At 37.6% G+C, this 17,778-nt stretch overlaps 1 protein-coding gene across 1 annotated transcript in view; it reads left to right on the top strand.

Annotated features, from left to right (window-relative positions):
• The window catches only part of LOC139709887 (hyalin-like), a gene marked incomplete at its 3' end in the record, with an annotated part of 67,488 nt that overhangs the window by 9,447 nt on the left and 40,263 nt on the right, over window positions 1-17,778 (top strand). The window contains exon 5 of the mRNA XM_071621843.1: window positions 2,400-2,642. Coding sequence (XP_071477944.1) covers window positions 2,400-2,642 — 243 coding nt within the window. The remainder of the gene's footprint in view (window positions 1-2,399; window positions 2,643-17,778) is intronic.

The following is a 17,778-nucleotide window of genomic DNA, read 5'->3' as shown; positions in this document are numbered from 1 at the left end:
GACAGGGGCAAAGAGTTCTGCCACTCCATGTTACAGTTCATTTCGATAGAAGGATTAGGGTATGTACAATCCAAATAAAGTAATGAGAGTGATTTTGTTAGTGGTAGTTTATCGGACATGAAATCAGAAAACCATGGGATCAGTGGCGTATCTAGGGGGGGGGGCAAGGGGGGCACGTGCCCCGGGCGCCACTCCTTGGGGGCGCAAAAAAAACGAAAAAACGAAAAAAAAAAGAAGAAGAAGAAAAAAAAAGAAGAAGAAGAAGGGAAAAAAAACAAAACAAAACTCGCCCGGACGGGAGAGGAGGGGGGGGGGGGGGGGAGGGAGAAGGGGGCAGAAAACCAAATCAAACAAGATAAAAACAAAACATGATGATGACGCGGACAAATAACAATGTTTATTGTGTTATTGTGTTCACACAAGAATTGCGAATTCCATGTTTTGTAAGCTGAAATACAAAATTTTTCGGCTCGCTCGCTGCGCTCGCTCGCCAAAAATTAATAAAAAAAGAACAAAACGTGATGATGACGCAGAAATATACAAATGTCGACTCATTACTCGCGCATACAAATTTAGAGTATTTTTCAAGTCCTCAGTTTGTTGGTATGAATCGTTATCTATAAGGCCGTCACTATATCTTGATTAGAATTGTAAGATTTAATAAGCAAAAAAGACAAGAATTCCATGTTTTGTAAGCTGAAATACAAAAATTTTCGGCTCGCTCGCTGCGCTCGCTCGCCAAAATTTACCAAAAAAAGATAAGAACAAAACGTAATGATGACGCAGAAATATACAAATTTCGGCTGACTCGCGCATATATACTAATTTAGAGTATTTTTTCAAGTCTTTAGTTTGTTGGTATAAATCGTTATCTATAAGTCCGTCACTATATCTAGATTAGAATTATAAGATTTAATAAGAAAAAATGACATGAATTCCATGTTTTGTAAGCTGAAATACAAAAATTTTCGGCTCGCTCGCTGTGCTCGCTCGCCTAAATTTATCAAAATAAGAAGAAGACAAGAACAAAACGTAATGATGACACAGAAGTATACAAATTTTGGCTGACTCGCGCATATATACTAATTTAGAGTATTTTTTCAAGTCCTTAGTTTGTTGGTATCAATCGTTATCTATAAGGCCGTCACTATATCTAGATTAGAATTATAAGATTTAATAAGAAAAAATGACATGAATTCCATGTTTTGTAAGCTGAAATACAATAATTTTCGGCTCGCTCGCTGCGCTCGCTCGCCAAAATTTATCAAAATTTATTTCATTTAAATCACCCTCAAAAGACCCCTCTTAGGTGCTTGAAAAAGCATATCATGCGGACCTTTTTTTAAAGTCCCTACCGGGATCGGGTCGGGGTTGAACACTTTTTCAGAAATCATCAGTTAGGGGCGCAATTTTCGCGCTTGCCCCGGGCGCCGTTTTCCCTAGAAACGCCACTGCATGGGATGAAAATGCCTTCACAAATCAGTGTTATTCACCCCAACCATGTTAAAGTTACAGATGATTGCAATGCATCACAAGCCTCACTCGATATGTACACAAAGCTTCACCTTCTCTCACAGTGAAGTTACAATTCATAAGACCCGAGTTTATAGCAATTAATCAACCATGATGTTGTAAAAGTCAAAGAATCATAATTTCGGGAAACTGTTTATAGACGTTCAACCATCTATCGAAAACATTTTTTCTTTGCTTTGTTTTGTTTAGGTTTTCATGACATTTCTCACTTCGTATTAGGAAATTATGAACGATTTTTAATGATTGTGCGTTCGAGTTTACTTTATTTGTCAAAGTCAGCTAAAACATGGACTACTATGTCAAGGTAAGGATTGAGCGGAATTCTGGGTATTCAAGGGAAGCAGGGTAGGAGTGCAGGAGACGTGACTATAATCATATCACATGGTCCTCGCTTGAAAAAGAAAAAGACAGCATGAAAGCTATGATGGACAGAATTGCTGTTCAAATAGTCATGCAGTAGAGGCGATATTTAAGCGCTTAGCTTTGGATGCGATCGATTCTCAAAGTACCAGTAATAATGCACGCAATGTACAAACCCTTGCATCACGCACACTATCCAACTGATGGCCTCAGAAGAGTTCACCTCCCAAGCCCTCTCGTTTCTCTTTTCCCTCAGTAGGAATGTACAAGGGCTAAAATTATGGATGTGATGCTCTCATCAAGAAATGTGCACTGACCTCTCAAAGACGACAGGTTTTGTTACTGAAAGAAGTCGCATTAATTGCCAAGCGTCAAAGATCGCAGGCCAAGTTTCTTCCTTGAATTACGGAATGGAAAAAAATGTATAAAGAAATTAACTTTCTATCATCGAGGTCACATTCAAGTGTAAGAATGTAACCTGAATTACATGAATCATCTTTGTGCAGATCGAGAGTCTCCCAACATTACTTGTCCTGATGATCTCCTGGAGGTTCTGCAGCCTAATTCATCATCTGTCAACATCACTTGGTCCGTTCCGGCTGTGGTAGACAACTCGGGCGAATTCACCTACCCAGTTTCTGTTCCAGAGTCCGGATCATTCTTTGGTATCGGAAATACCACGGTGAACGTGTCGTCGGCAGATCCGAATGGAAATGTCGGAAGCTGCCTGTTTCTAGTAACTGTGATTGGTAAGAAATTATCGTACATCTTGTGTCTTTTCGTTACCCTAAATACAAGTATATGACACGTGTCTCACCAGTATGAATGCCTAACTGTGTATTCTTTCATTACTGCAGCCCATAGGTTATATACACAATGTTCACTAGAACCGGATCGCCAGGTAAGACTTAACATTGATTTATCACACCTCGGTGGCAACGAATTGATCATGATGTTGCTTGCTGTGTACTTCTTATGCTTAATTAAGCAGAAACGTCTGGTACTTGGCACTCTGCACTTGACACATGAAACGAAGCAGGGCCTATACAGGAAAAGAGATTGAATGGAATATGTTGGTTGCCAAACCCTGTCTTTTTCCCCTTGACATCAATATCAGCGCAGTGGAGGCAACGTCACGCTGATTCCTTAGTTCATGTTATCTCATTATTGAGGCTCAGCGGCATGTACAAACAAGGAGGTGGAAGATTTCTTCCACCTCCCTGGTACAAGCAAAAGAAAAGGATTACAGTGCTATTGAGTCCATCCAGTTGAGCAATGTAAGCCATTACCTCCTCGCCCCTTGCCTCCTCGACTACTCGCCCCTCGCCTCCTCGACTACTCGCCCCTTCTCCTCGTCGCCCCGCTGTCCCAGCTGAACCATTGTGGATGAGAGATTTCCATCAAGAAGTTCCTTGGTTCCACCCAGTTTACTCATAAAAGACACCCTATTTCTCCTTGCGATGACCACTATTCACCAAACGTGGAGATATGCGTCGCATTCAAAACGTGGAATTATTTAGTGTACGAGTGTTTTGATACTTCTCTGGTTGGATCAATGTTCATACTGCTCGTCGGTTAGCTACTGTTATGGCTTACCAAGAGAATTGCGGAACCTCTCACTCTAATGAATCACGTTAACGAATATGCTTTTTTGCTGTGACTTCCTATTTTGTGGAAGAAAAAAGACTCATTACAAAAATAACGTTAGAGAATGCAATTTCAATGTAATAAGTGTAACATCAGAAGGCAATAAGCAATTTGCAAAAAAAAAACAACATACTAATGGAATTGACCACTACAGGATTTACAACAGGTAGGGCTAGTACCCTTCCATTTCAAGTACTCTAAAAACGATACAGAAACAGAGTAACATTAAACACAATTTTTGCTATTCCGAACTACAATAAAGTTATTTCATTTATTTTCTGTCTACTTTTAGTCGCCTGAGCCACAGTCTCAAGTGAGCTCTAGAGACCATTCACCGGGCAACATCCGTCGTGCGTCTTGCGTAAACTTTTTACATTTCAGCTTCTTTCTGAAAATCCAACGACGGTCTTTCACCAAAACTTGGCAGGTAGCAACATGTAAGGGTGGAATCTCAAATTCTTTAGATGAGCCCCCAAGATGTAGGGGATTGGGGAAACCCTCAAATTATGTATTCTTTGAGAAAAAAATCATCTTCTTTAGGACCAGAAGTGAAAGAGCTAAGCTGGTGTCAGTAAGTATATTTGTGACAGTAGTTTCAACCAATTTGTCTTATCGACCCAGTTGGTAGAAGGGGGATCAAGTTTGAGTCTAACTTTCAGATTTTCATCTTCATATTGAAAAAAAAAACACGCTCAAATTTGTCCACAAGCTTCAACATAATCACCATCACAAGGGTGCAGAATATGTAACCTAAACAAATGGACAACATGCCCACATTCCCGGTCACAGAACCCTTTAATAGACAAAATGGAAAGATTTCTTGAAAAGCCAGGAATGCTCTGAGGATATACACTGATGAATGTACTTTCAATGTTATTTATGACAGTTCTAAATGGTGTGTCCCATCCCGCCCAGGCAGGACTCGGGACGTTCTTATATTTTTATCTGCCTTTCGAAGACACATGGTCAAATTTTCTACGTATTTGACAAGTATTTTTTTTTTCACCAGTGTGATAGAATATATAAAAATAAAGGACACAACCTAATAGAGGTCTACAGAGCTTCAACCCATGCCTATCCCAACCCCCTCCCCGGCCGCGATTTTTTTTTCCGTAACCCTAACGCGTCGAAATTGCCCATTGTGTCACTTGAGCAAAGACTATCAGTGTACAAGTTGGATTTTGTACGCATGTGCGTGGACTTCAGGACAGTTAGGCGTTGAGTTCGTACTGTTACACAGTATATACAGAGTACCATTGGCATGGTCGTCTGCTAACCACAGAATCAGATTACAACGTGAGAATGGGACGCCGTCCTTCAACCAGAAACATAACAACGGGTTTGTGTGTGTGGGTGTGCGTATGCGCGTGTGTGAGTGTTTGTTTGTGTGTGTGTTTGTGTGTGAGTGTGTGTGTGTGTGTGTGTGTTTCCACTTCACATGTCATCGCCATCGCGTTCCGCTTTGCCTTAGGTGGTATTTCTGTAGTTTTGTTCGCCGTCTGCTGACACTTTTCCTGTGTCTCGCGAGACTTGCGCCAGTAAGGATGCATGCAAACTCGACGTCGTCATCAATATCTTGCAAAAAGTAAATTGGAAATCTAATTGAAGCTTGGAATAAATCATAATCAAAGTATCATATCTACGTAGCGACACGTAGCGGTAGGTTAGTGAAGCAACCTTCTTTGTCAAATTTGTAATCTGCTATTTACATGTAGATTAACGTCTGTATATAATTATTTTCATTTTACTCATGTTTGTATTCCCATATACACTATAATCTTGTATATCTTTTGTGTCATGTGTAATCTTTGTGTATTGTATTCACTGGTATATTGTTATTTATACTCTTTGTTTGCTACTCTCATACCCCGAGAGGGGGTCTAAAGAGTCAATAAAATTCACAAAATTCACAAATATTTAGGTCTGCAGCGATTGCTATTGTTAACATTGATCATGTTTATTAAGCCCGACAAAACCAGATTCGAAGAGGGCACTTGGTCTTGGGTAACATGGAAGAACTCCTCAGTGGGTTTATTTGGGTTTGTCCTCCAACTTCACAATGATTCAGAAAGGCGTAGTATAGGCTCCTTTTTAGTTCAGGTTCATAATTATATCAACGTATATGGTTACATTCTCATGCAATAACATCCATGATGAAGATGGGGAAGCCGGGAAGAGAAACTGCGGGAGGGGGGGGGGGGGGGAGCTATAGTAATCATCGATTTTGATCGATATCGATGAAATCTAGCTCTATAAATATTTCAATTTAATCAGCTTTAAAAAGGCATTTTGGATCGGCATTTAAACATCAAAAGATGTGCTATTTCCATCAAAATCGATTCATTTTCCCAGCCCATATGTGCAAAATTGCTCTAGTATCACGGTTTGAATTGCTCTATCAATAATTGTTTGATGTTCACTTTATCATTGCCAACCCTATAGTCCTTCTCATCACTTACCATCGTCACCTCTACCATCACGATCATCATTGCAGGAAACCAAAACCCAAAAAGAAATGTGGATTGAGTGAAAGCAGCAACATTAGTAGAACACATCAGTGAAAGGAAAATCGGGCAATCGATGCAAAAGTTATAAATTTTTAGCGTTTGGATGTTGGAACCACTGGATGCATGACATCATGTGTGGGCAACAACATAAAGAAAATATAAAGAAAACAAACATGTTTTCACTTTTCTTGAGTAATGGAAGAGCATTTGATTAACCACTTTCAGAAAGTATGGGGGAATGATACCCTTAGCATAAGTCAGTATCAATTAAGTTGATGGAATGTATAATTTTATTGATTTTTGTGTGTGGAATTCTCTTCATATTTTCTTTACATTGTTGCCCATCATGGTCTCTAGTAGTCTCTTTATTCAGTGATTACAACACAAAAAATATAAAAACGAAAAACTTTGCATCGATTGTCCGATTTTTCCTCAAACTTTCACTGATGTATGATGCTAATGTTGCTGCGTTCACTTAATCCATGTTGGTCTTTGGGTTTTGGTTTCCTTTAATATCAACCAATCGTCACTACCATCATTGCTTTTATTAGATTACCTTGCACGACCATAAACATCATTACTATCATTTCACAACTGGATATCATCTTATCATCATCACCACGATTATCACTCGTATTACCATCGTATACATATCACCACAAGCAATATTATATCTTCCACCACTATCAATACTTTTTTTCATGTCATCAATCCATCAACAACAACTTCACGAAATCTCTTTCAAAGTTTTCAGCATCATCATCATTATCATAAGTCTAAATAAGAATTGCTACTGGCAATATATTCATACTCGATCCCTCCCTCCAATGCCCACATGGCCTATTGTAGCACCCGTAAATGAAATGATGAAGAGAAACGATTGAATATTAAAAAACTGATTTGTTGGTTTGTTTGTTTGTTCGTTTGTAAGAACACTAGCCGCATTCACACGTACAAAATAGCTGGTTACCGAGCGCGCTCCAAAACTCGAGAGTTCTTGTTATACTCGCAACTTTTTATAAACTTTATGATCGATATATCATAGAAACAAACCCCAGGCTTTAACTGGTATCAGATTCCCAGGTGGGTTCATGACTTAAAATGTGTATAAACCATTTGTTGTCGACTGACACCCAAAAAGGGAAGCCATGCGTGATTTGTTGTCTCGAAGTCGTGCAGTATCGTACACATAAAAAGTGATGAGATATTAGAGCTGTGATAGAAGTTTACCAGTATATGAAGTTTATCAATATCAGCATAGCCATAATATGTTTACTATATGAGAGAGAGAGAGAGAAAAAAAAAGAATCAAACCCACAGCTCCGATTCTCAAGTAAAACACATTTGTAGAAGAGATTTGAAACGATCGTTTTATAATGTGTTATTTGGCACAAAATAATTTCACTTATTTTTTAATAATATTAATCGATAACCAAATGAAAATCATTTTGCCCGATATTAGCCAAATTTGAGATCTTTTCATTAAGTTAGAGCAACGAGCATTAGTTCCGAGTCACAGAGGCTACTTTCGAGTTTGTATGAAATACATTCATAGGAAACTGATAACTATAAGTTTGAACGATGATAGCACCCAAAATATCATGGTTACAGTTCGTTATTGAGAAGGTTCGTTATTCAGAAGGTTCTTTATTCCGAGGTTCGTTCTTCCAAATATTCGTTATTCCGAAGGTTCGTTATTCCGAAGTTTCGTTTTCCAAAGGTTCGTTAATCCGAAAATGAAACAAAGCTCGTTATTCCGAAGGTTCGTTATGGACCCTATTTCATTGTCGGATCAATAAACCCTATTTTATTTTCGGATTGTATTAGCGAACATTCGGAATAACGAACCCTATATTTCATTTTCGAATAAACGAGCCTTCAGAAAGCGAACCCTATTTTTTTCGTATAAACGAACCTTCGGAATAACTAACCTGCGAAATAACGTCACAAATGTTCGGAATAACATACCCTATTTGATTCTCGGATTAACGAACCTGCGGAATAACGAATATCCGAAACACACAAATTCCCTATATACTTAGAGGTTTGTTAACCCTAAATTCAAGAAAGGTTCGTTAATCCGAACATTTGTGACGTTATTCCGAAGCTTCGTTAGTCCGAAAATACAATAGGGTTCGCTATTCCAAAAGGTCGTTTATTCGAAAATGAAATAGGGTTCGCTATTCCGAGATTCGTTAATCCCAAAATCAAACAAGATTCTGGAATGGGTCATAAGACTTTTTTGAACGTTCTTAAAACGTTTTTAAACGTTCTAGAGGGTTTTCAAAAGTTATCTGGATGTCTATAACGTCCAAACCTTTTTCTGTTGGTCCTTAAAACTTTAGAAAGTTTTTTTAGTGCTATCTTACCGTTTAAAAAAAAAAACGCTTTTATAACGTCCAATTGGAACGTTTAAATACGTCGAAAACCTTCCACCAGAAGACGTTCTGAAAAAGTTTTGACAAAACGTTGAAATAACGAACTTGGAATGTTTCAAGAACGTTTAGAAAACGTCTTTGTGTTAGCTGGGTTAAGACGTAAAATTCAAGTCAGTTTTGAGACGTATTATTCACTTCATATTTACGACGTATTAGTGAAATGAAATTTACTTTGTTTAGCAACTTATTTACGACGTGACGTTAAATTTTCGTCAGTTTTGCGACGTCTTTGTGACTTCATATAATAAGGCCTACGAATTATAATTTTATAGAGTTATATCAGTTTGCGACATAATTATACTGTCGTCAGAACGACGACAATTTCACGTCAGTCAAATGTCAAAAATAAGATTTTTTATTTTGCTCAAATGGAACAGACGCTATTTAGACGTCTCAAACTGACGCCAATAAGTCGTATTGTTGTTTGAAGATATCTAAACGACGTCATATTTGTGACGTCTTTCTGACGCCTGGTTGGTTATACGAAGACGTTGTAAAGACGTGTAGATTACTACTTTAAAGTCTTATAGACGAAAATAAACACAGATACTTGACATCATATAAACGTTTCAAACTGACGTGAATATGTCGTATTTTTCAAACTGACGTCAATATGTCGTATTTTTCAAACTGACGTCAATATGTCGTATTTTTGCTCAAATAAAAGTTGTCCCGAAGATGTCATTGGTGGTCATTAGATTCGTCTAAATGACGTGTAAATCACAATTCTAAAGACAAGATTTACGTCAGAATAACGTCATGAGCACGTCATCTACACATTAATTCATGCCTTTTTTACGTATATTGGAAAAGAAAAAAGGAAGACGTCTGAAAGACGCCTTTTTCACGAAAACTATGTAAACAAGGAAAATGGACGTGATTTTGACGTCATTTTTAGATCGTGGGCTAGGTCTAATAAAGCGCATGTGAGTACCTCAAAGTACAACCATGATACAAATCTGGGTCCTAGCTGACATTTGGACGTTTCTAAATGTTCTTGAAACGTTCCAAGTTCGTTATTTGGACGTTTTGTCAAAACATTTTCAGAACATCATTTTTCTGGAAGGCTTTCGACGTATTCAAAACGTTTCAATTGGACGTTATGAAAACGTTTTTTTAATCGTTAAAATAACAAGAAACCTTTCTAATTTTTTAAGGACCGACAGAAAAACGTTTGGACGTTATAGACATCCAGATAACTTTTGAACAAAAAAAGTCTTATGACCAATTTCAGAACCCTGTTTGATTTTTGGATTAACGAACCTTCGGAATAACGAACCCCATTTCATTTTCGAATAAACGAGCCTTAGGAATAGAAACCCTATTTTATTTTCGGACTAACGAACCTTCGGAATATGTCACAAATATTCGGATTAACGAACCTTTCTTGAATTAAGGGTTAACAAACCTCTAAGTATAGGGAATTTGTGTGTTTCGGATATTCGTTATTCCGAAGATTCGTTAATCCGAAAATCAAAAAGGGTATGTTGATCCGAACATTTGTGGCGTTATTCCGCAGGTTAGTTATTTCGAAGGTTCGTTTATCTGAAAAAATAGGGTTCACTTTCTGAAGGCTCGTTTATTCGAAAATGAAATAGGGTTCGTTATTCCGAAGGTTCGCTAATCCGAAAATAAAATAGGGTTCGTTATTCCGAAGGTTCATTAATCCGACAATGAAATAGGGTCCATAACGAACCTTCGGAATAACGAACCTTCGGAATAACGAACCATTGGAAAACGAAACTTCGGAATAACGAATCTTCGGAATAACGAACCTTCGGAATAACGGATCTTTGGAATAACGAACCTTCGGAATAAAGAACCTTCTGAATAACGAACCTTCTCAATAATGAACTGTAACCATGATATTTTGGGTGCTATCATCGTTCAAACTTATAGTTATCAGTTTCCTATGAATGTATTTCATACAAACTCGAAAGTAGCCTCTGTGACTCGGAACTAATGCTCGTTGCTCCAATTTAATGAAAAGATCTTAAATTTGGCTAATATCGGGCAAAATGATTTTCATTTGGTTATCGATTAATATTATCAAAAATAAGTGGAATTATTTTGTGCCAAATAACACATTATAAAACGATCGTTTCAAATCTCTTCTACAAATGTATTTTACTTGAGAATCGGAGCTGTGGGTTTGATTCTTTTTTTCTCTCTCTCTCTCTCATATATAACATATGTGATCGTGCACCTCAAAACGAACATAAAGTCGCACACACTGATTTTGCGTGAGGACTGAAAATAAGTGAAATGGGTCAACCTAGCCGAACCTGACTTTTTCATATTTTCTAAAAGAGCAAGTCTTCTTTTACATTATGCTAAAATTTGGTATCATAAAACGGGCAGGAAAGTGTGTTTTTTTAGCAGTTTATCTCAAACATTTTTGGTAGAATAGTGTGATTAGGTGTGTCTTTAGAATCCCTTTTTCATTTCTGAAAAACCTTGTCCACACTCTGCACTTTCAACTCTAATAACTTGTAAAAAGATAGTGCTACTGCCTTGAAAGTTGGCATTGATTATGGACAGAATGTGTTAATGAGGCATGCTTAATTTCAGTTTAATCTGATAATCCCTTCATTGTTGTTACTGCTGTGGTTTACTTCCTGTTTTTTTGTCCCATTCATCGCACAGCCAGCACGGTTTGGTAAAGATTAAGCGCTTGAATAGACACTGTACTTCAGAGCCTCTTTTCTCAGTTTACACTTTTCCTGAGTTTGTGCTTTCTTTCCAATATTTAGATAGGTTAGAAGAGTCCATTCGATTTGAGTTATACATTATTTTAAAGCTTAAAGTCTGCTCTTTCAGAATATGGTCTTAACTAAAAATTCATGTCTGGCGACTTTTTGTTTGTTTTGAGGTGCAGGGTCACATATGCATGGCTCAACACTAACTTTTTTGTTTGGTGGCCCGATGGGGCCACCAAAATCCTAAATTTCATATTTTTGGTGGCCCGAGAGAAAAAATTGGTGTCCCGAAAAAAACAAAACAAAACACATTACAAGTCCTTTTTTTTAATGAGTCAAATATTTAAGATTTATGATAGTAAGAATAAGAAGTTGGACATATCTACTCATAAGTAAACTTCAAGAAACTTGCAACACTCACTCTCAGGCATTCAATCAGTCCTTTTCATCCATCCTTTGAACAAATTTAACTGCTAATTTCCGGCGCAAAAAGTTACGAATTTATTGACATACTTTTCAAAAAATTTTGGTGGCCCGAGTCGGGCCACCAAATTTGCCCTTTTTTAAAATTTGGTGGCCCGACTTTCATTTTTGGTGGCCCCGGGCCACCGGGCCACCGTTAGTGTCGAGCCCTGACATAATAATTATGGCTATGCTGATATTGATAAACTTCACATACTGGTAAACTTCTATCACAGCTCCAATATCTCATAACTTTTTATGTGTACGATACTGCACGACTTCGAGACAACAAATCACGCATGGCTTCCCTTTTTGGGTGTCAGTCGACAACAAATGGTTTATACACATTTAAAGTCATGAACCCACCTGGGAATCTGATACCAGTTAAAGCCTGGTGTTTGTTTCTACGATATATCGATCATGAAGTTTATAAAAAGTTGCGAATATAACAAGAACTCTCGAGTTTTGGAGCGCGCTCGGTAACCAGCTATTTTGTACGTGTGAATGCGGCTAGTGTTCTTACAAACAAACAAACAAATAAATCAGTGTTTTAATATTCAATCGTTTCTCTTCATCATTTCAATTACGGGTGCTAGGCCATGTGGGCATTGGAGGGAGGGATCGAGTATGAATATATTGCCAGTCGCAATGCTTATTTAGACTGATGATAATGATGATGATGCTGAATTTGAACTTTGAAAGAGATTTCGTGAAGTTGTTGTTGATGGATTGATGACATGAAAAAAAGTATTGATAGTGGTGGAAGATATAATATTGCTTGTGGTGATATGTATACGATGGTAATACGAGTGATAATCGTGGTGATGATGATAAGATGATATCCAGTTGTGAAATGATAGTAATGATGTTTATGGTCGTGCAAGGTAATCTAATAAAAGCAATGATGGTAGTGACGATTGGTTGATATTATAGGAAACCAAAACCCAAAGACCAATATGGATTGAGGGAACGCAGCAACATAGGCATTATACATCAGTGAAAGTTTGAGGAAAAATCGGACAATCGATGCAAAGTTTTCGTTTTTATATTTTTTGTGTTGTAATCACTGAATAAAGATACTACTAGAGACCATGATGGGCAACAATGTACAGAAAATATGAAGAGAATTCCACACAAAAAAATCAATAAAATTATTCATTCCATCAACTTAATTGATACTGACTTATGTTAAGGGTATCATTCCCCCTATACTTTCTGAAAGTGGTTAAGCTCTTCCATTACTCAAGAAAAGTGAAAACATGTTTGTTTTCTTTATATTTTCTTTATGTTGTTGCCCACACATGATGTCATGCATCCAGTGGTTCCAACATCCAAACTTTAAAAATTCATAACTTTTGCATCGATTGCCCAATTTTCCTTAAACTTTCACTGATGTGTTCTATGTTGCTGCTTTCACTCAATCCACATTTCTTTTTGGGTTTTGGTTTCCTGCAATGATGGTCGTGATTGTAGAGGTGACGATAAGTGATGAGAAGGACTATAGGGTTGGCAATAATAAAGTGAACATCAACAAATTATTGATAGAGCAATTCAAACCGTGATACTAGAGCAATTTTGCACATATGGGCTGGGAAAATGAATCGATTTTGATGGAAATAGCACATCTTTTGATTTGTAAATGCCGATCCAAAATACCTTTTTAAAGCTGATTAAATTAAAATACTTATAGAGAGATTTCATCGATATCGATCAAAATCGATGATTACTAGCTCCCCCTCCCGCAGTTTCTCTTCCCGGCTTCCCCATCTTCATCATGGATGTTATTGCATGAGAATGTAACCATATACGTTGATATATGATACTGAACTAAAAAGGAGCCTATACTACGCCTTTCTGAATCATTGTGAAGTTGGAGGATAAACCCAAATTAATCCAGGAGTTCGTCCATGTTACCCAAGACCAAGTGCCCTCTTCGAATCTGGTTCAATGTTAACAATAAAGCAATCGCTGCAGACCTAAATATTTGTGAATTTTGTGAATTTTATTGACTCTTTCGACCCCCTCTCGGGGTATGAGAGTAGCAAACAAAGAGTATAAATAACAATATACCAGTGAATACAATACTCAAAGATTACACATGACACAAAAGGTATACAAGATTATAGTGTATATGGGAATACAAACATGAGTAAAATGAAAAAAAAATATATTTACAGACGTTAATCTACATGTAAATAGCAGATTACAAATTTGACAAAGAAGGTTGCTTCACTAACCTATATACCGCTACGTGTCGCTACGTAGATATAATACTTTGATTATGATTTATTCCAAGCTTCAATTAGATTTCCAATTTACTTTTTGCAAGATATTGATGACGACGTCGAGTTTGCATGCATCCTAACTGGCGCAAGTCTCGCGAGACACAGGAAAAGTGTCAGCAGACGGCGAACAAAACTACAGAAATACCACCTAAAGGGGGTATCTCACTGAGCGGCGAACGTTTGCGAACGTAGCGAATTTGGGAATTCGCCAGGGTTCGTAAACGGTTGCAAAAAGGTTCGTTAACATTCGCAAGAAAGTTCGCAAACGGTTTTTATTGTCGCAAACAGTTTTTCTTGTCGCAAAGAAATTTTGAACATGTTCAAAATTTCTTTGCGAACCTTTGCGAATTTGTATTTTCGCAAACAGTTGCAAACATTCGCAAACATTCGCAAAACTCTCGTAAGAATTCGCAAACGGGCGTAATACGGTGTCGCTAACGTTTTTATAGGATTCGCCACTGCTAGCGAACAAGTAACCACATGGTTCCTATATAAAAGCTTCTGAAACAGACAAACTAGGTTCCTCTCTAAGAAAGTTCTTGAAGCTCTTGACATCTCCATCATGATTGTAATTGCTTCAAAAGCTTTCCATATTGACTAAAGTCTGTCCTCTGCAACATAAGCACTCTCTGACTCTCTTTCTTTTCTTCTTCATTTCTTGTTTTTCTTTACTTTATTTCTCTTATGCTGCACAACTCTCTAAAAAAGAAAGAGGGAAAATGTTCACTCTTGAAGGAGTGAATTACAGAAAAGAGTGAGTTTTGAGTAAAATTGGAGTGAATTTTGAGTGAAAATATCTATTTTCACTCATTTTGGAGTGACCTCAGGGATCACTCGAAAATCTTTGGAGCGATCCCTGAAGTTACTCCAAAATGAGTGAAAATGAGCATTTTCAGTCCAAAATCACTCTAATTTCACTTGAAACTCACTCTTTTCTGTTATTCACTTCTTCAAGAGTGAACATTTTCACTCTTTCTTTTTTAGAGAGAATAGCTGTAGCAGCAGCCTGACAAAGCAGCTCTTCAAGGATAGCAACACCTTGAGCCTCTTCTTGGCAGAAATTTCTTTCCATATCCTGGAAATCCATCTTGAACGGTTGTCACAAGAGATCTGAATTCAGTGGAAGGTTTTATGTCGTTTTATGGGTCTTACTATACACAATCGCCTGGTTCTTTTCTAGGTCCAAGAACATTCGCAAAATTGTCGCAAAGGATTTGCAAACAGTTGCTAATATTTGCAAAACTGTCGCTAACATTTGCAAAATTGTCGCTAACGTTTGCAAAATTGTCGCTAACATTTGCTAACATTCGCTAATATTCGCCACCTGTGTTCGCAAACACTTTCGCAAACATTCGCTAAAGTGTTGCTAATTGTCGCTAAACATCGCTAAAAGTCGCTAACTGTCGCTAATGGCAGAAGCGAACTTTGATTTTTCGCAAACATTCGTCAGAAAAGTTGGCGAATCTCAAATTCGCTACGTTCACAAACGTTCGCCGCTCAGTGAGATACCAGCTTAAGGCAAAGCGGAACGCGATGGCGATGACATGTGAAGTGGAAACACACACACACACACACACACAGTCACACACACACACACAAACACACACTCACACACGCGCATACACATACCCATACACCTGGACAGCGTCCCATTCTCACATTGTCTGATTCTGTGGTTAGCAGACGACCATGCCAATGGTACTCTGTATATATACTGTGTAACAGTACGAACTCAACGCCTAACTGTGAAGTCCACGCACATGCGTACAAAAACCAACTTGTACACTGATAGTCTTTGCTCAAGTGACACAATTGGCAATTTCGACGCGTTAGGGTTACGGAAAAAAAAATCGCTCCCCGGCCACCGCCCCCTATTTGCTTTGTTCTAATGGGTACTTAGTCTGCAAGAATGCGTGGATGGTGAACTTGCGATAGTTTGCGGTACTAACAGTCAGTTGAGAGTTTACGTATAAGTGTTTTTTTTTAAATAAAATCGTTAATCATTGTATCGTTGTTGTACTTTGGTAAGAGGAAAAATGCACACACATTTGCAACCAGCTTACACCAGGGAGCCTTTTTTTTGAATGTTCGCAATCGCTCTATATCTGTATCGTCGGTTTTTTCAAACACTTTTTTTTTTAGAAAAACAATAATAACTTCTAGATTTAAAAAAATAGGTGTAAAAACGAAAAATACAAGACCGAATGTTTCGAGTGTGCAATGGAGTATTCACTATAAACATTGAAGTTTCACGCAGCATTGCGATTGTTTTGTGTTGTAGCCCGTATTTCAACAACAGAAAGCACTACGACGTTTGAAACGACGGATTCGACAACTACAGCTGAAACAACTCACATTTCAACAGGTAGGTTAATAATAGGACAACTCAATTTCACATGCTCCAAAATAGGTACAGCAACACCGTAACATTGAACACAATTATAATCCTTAAGCTGAGATTGAAGCATTTTTACTGACTGTGTGTTCACAATCGCTCTATCTGTATCATATGTTTTTCAAACATCTTTTTCAGAAAAAAAAAACTTCAAGATTTACAACAAAAAAAACGTGTAAAAACGAAAAATACCCGAACGAATGTCTCGAGTGTGCAATGGAGTATTCACTATAAACATTGAAGTTTCACGCAGCATTGCGATTGTTTTGTGTTGTAGCCCGTATTTCAACAACAGAAAGCACTACGCCGTTTGAAACGACGGATTCGACAACTACAGCTGAAACAACTCAAATTTCAACAGGTAGGTTTAGTACAACTCAATTTTACATGCTCAAAAACAGGTACAGCGAAACAAGAACATTGAACACAATCATATTCCTTAAAGTCCCCTCACACCTGAGCGAATGTAGGGGGACGAAGGGGGACGAATGGGAAAAACGCACGAAATGCGTGCGAATTCAACGATTTCAAATAAAATTGCCTTCAAATCATCCGATTATAAACTAAAGTCAAATATGATTAACGAACGGTAAGCGAAGGATAGATATGACATGCGAAGGATAGCGATTTTTCGGTTCTTTTCTTTGAGTAAATTGCGGCCGAAGGCGAGCAAAGGGTTGATATGACCCGATAACACGAACGAGCAATGAGCAATGGTTTGATATGGCGTGCGATTGGAAACGAAGACAAAAGAATATAGATCAGGCGTTCTCGTACGTGTGTTTGCGCTCCTCGGGGAGTATAAAAGCGACCAGGTCAGTCCAGATTTCAGTGCGGCCAGAGAAATCATCTACGCAACATTTACATTTAAAGGACGTCAAAGATAAACAGTAAAATCAGCCGGAAGATTCCAGTATTTTTGGCACTGTAAACATTAATGGTTTTTTTTTGCAAAAATTGTGCGAGTACGTGGAAGGTGATAGTCATCACGATGACGAGTTGGGTAGATATGAAAAGAGTTATTTCTTGTGAACATAAGTGCAAAATTGTCAGGAAGCTCATCAATAGAAAATTTATACATAAAAATACCAACATTATAATGAAACAAATTTGTACATAGTTTGTATTTTTTGCAAGAGATTTTAAAAAGTACAGTTATGAATATTTTATGATAATCAGTGGCACATAAATCTGTAACGCTGGATGCATCTGGATTAGTGGAAGGGATATAGGTTAGGGCGGTCCGCGGACTACAGTTATTTTAATAGTTAACTTGCCCAACGCCTGGCAGCCCTGTCAGGTGCATTCAGTGTTACGGTATTTTTGTGTTATTGTATTGATTGATTGTTTTGAGCTTTGTAATTGATTATGTATTGCATGTTTTCTGCCAAATGAAATAATAATAATAATAATAATAATAATAATAATAATAATAATAATAATGATAATAAA

Source organism: Diadema antillarum, unplaced genomic scaffold (genome assembly GCF_040938485.1).
Source record: "Diadema antillarum isolate AM-2024a unplaced genomic scaffold, OU_Dant_1.0 seq00001479_RagTag, whole genome shotgun sequence".
NCBI lineage: Eukaryota > Metazoa > Echinodermata > Echinoidea > Diadematoida > Diadematidae > Diadema > Diadema antillarum.
This window is presented reverse-complemented; position numbering and strand designations above follow the sequence as displayed.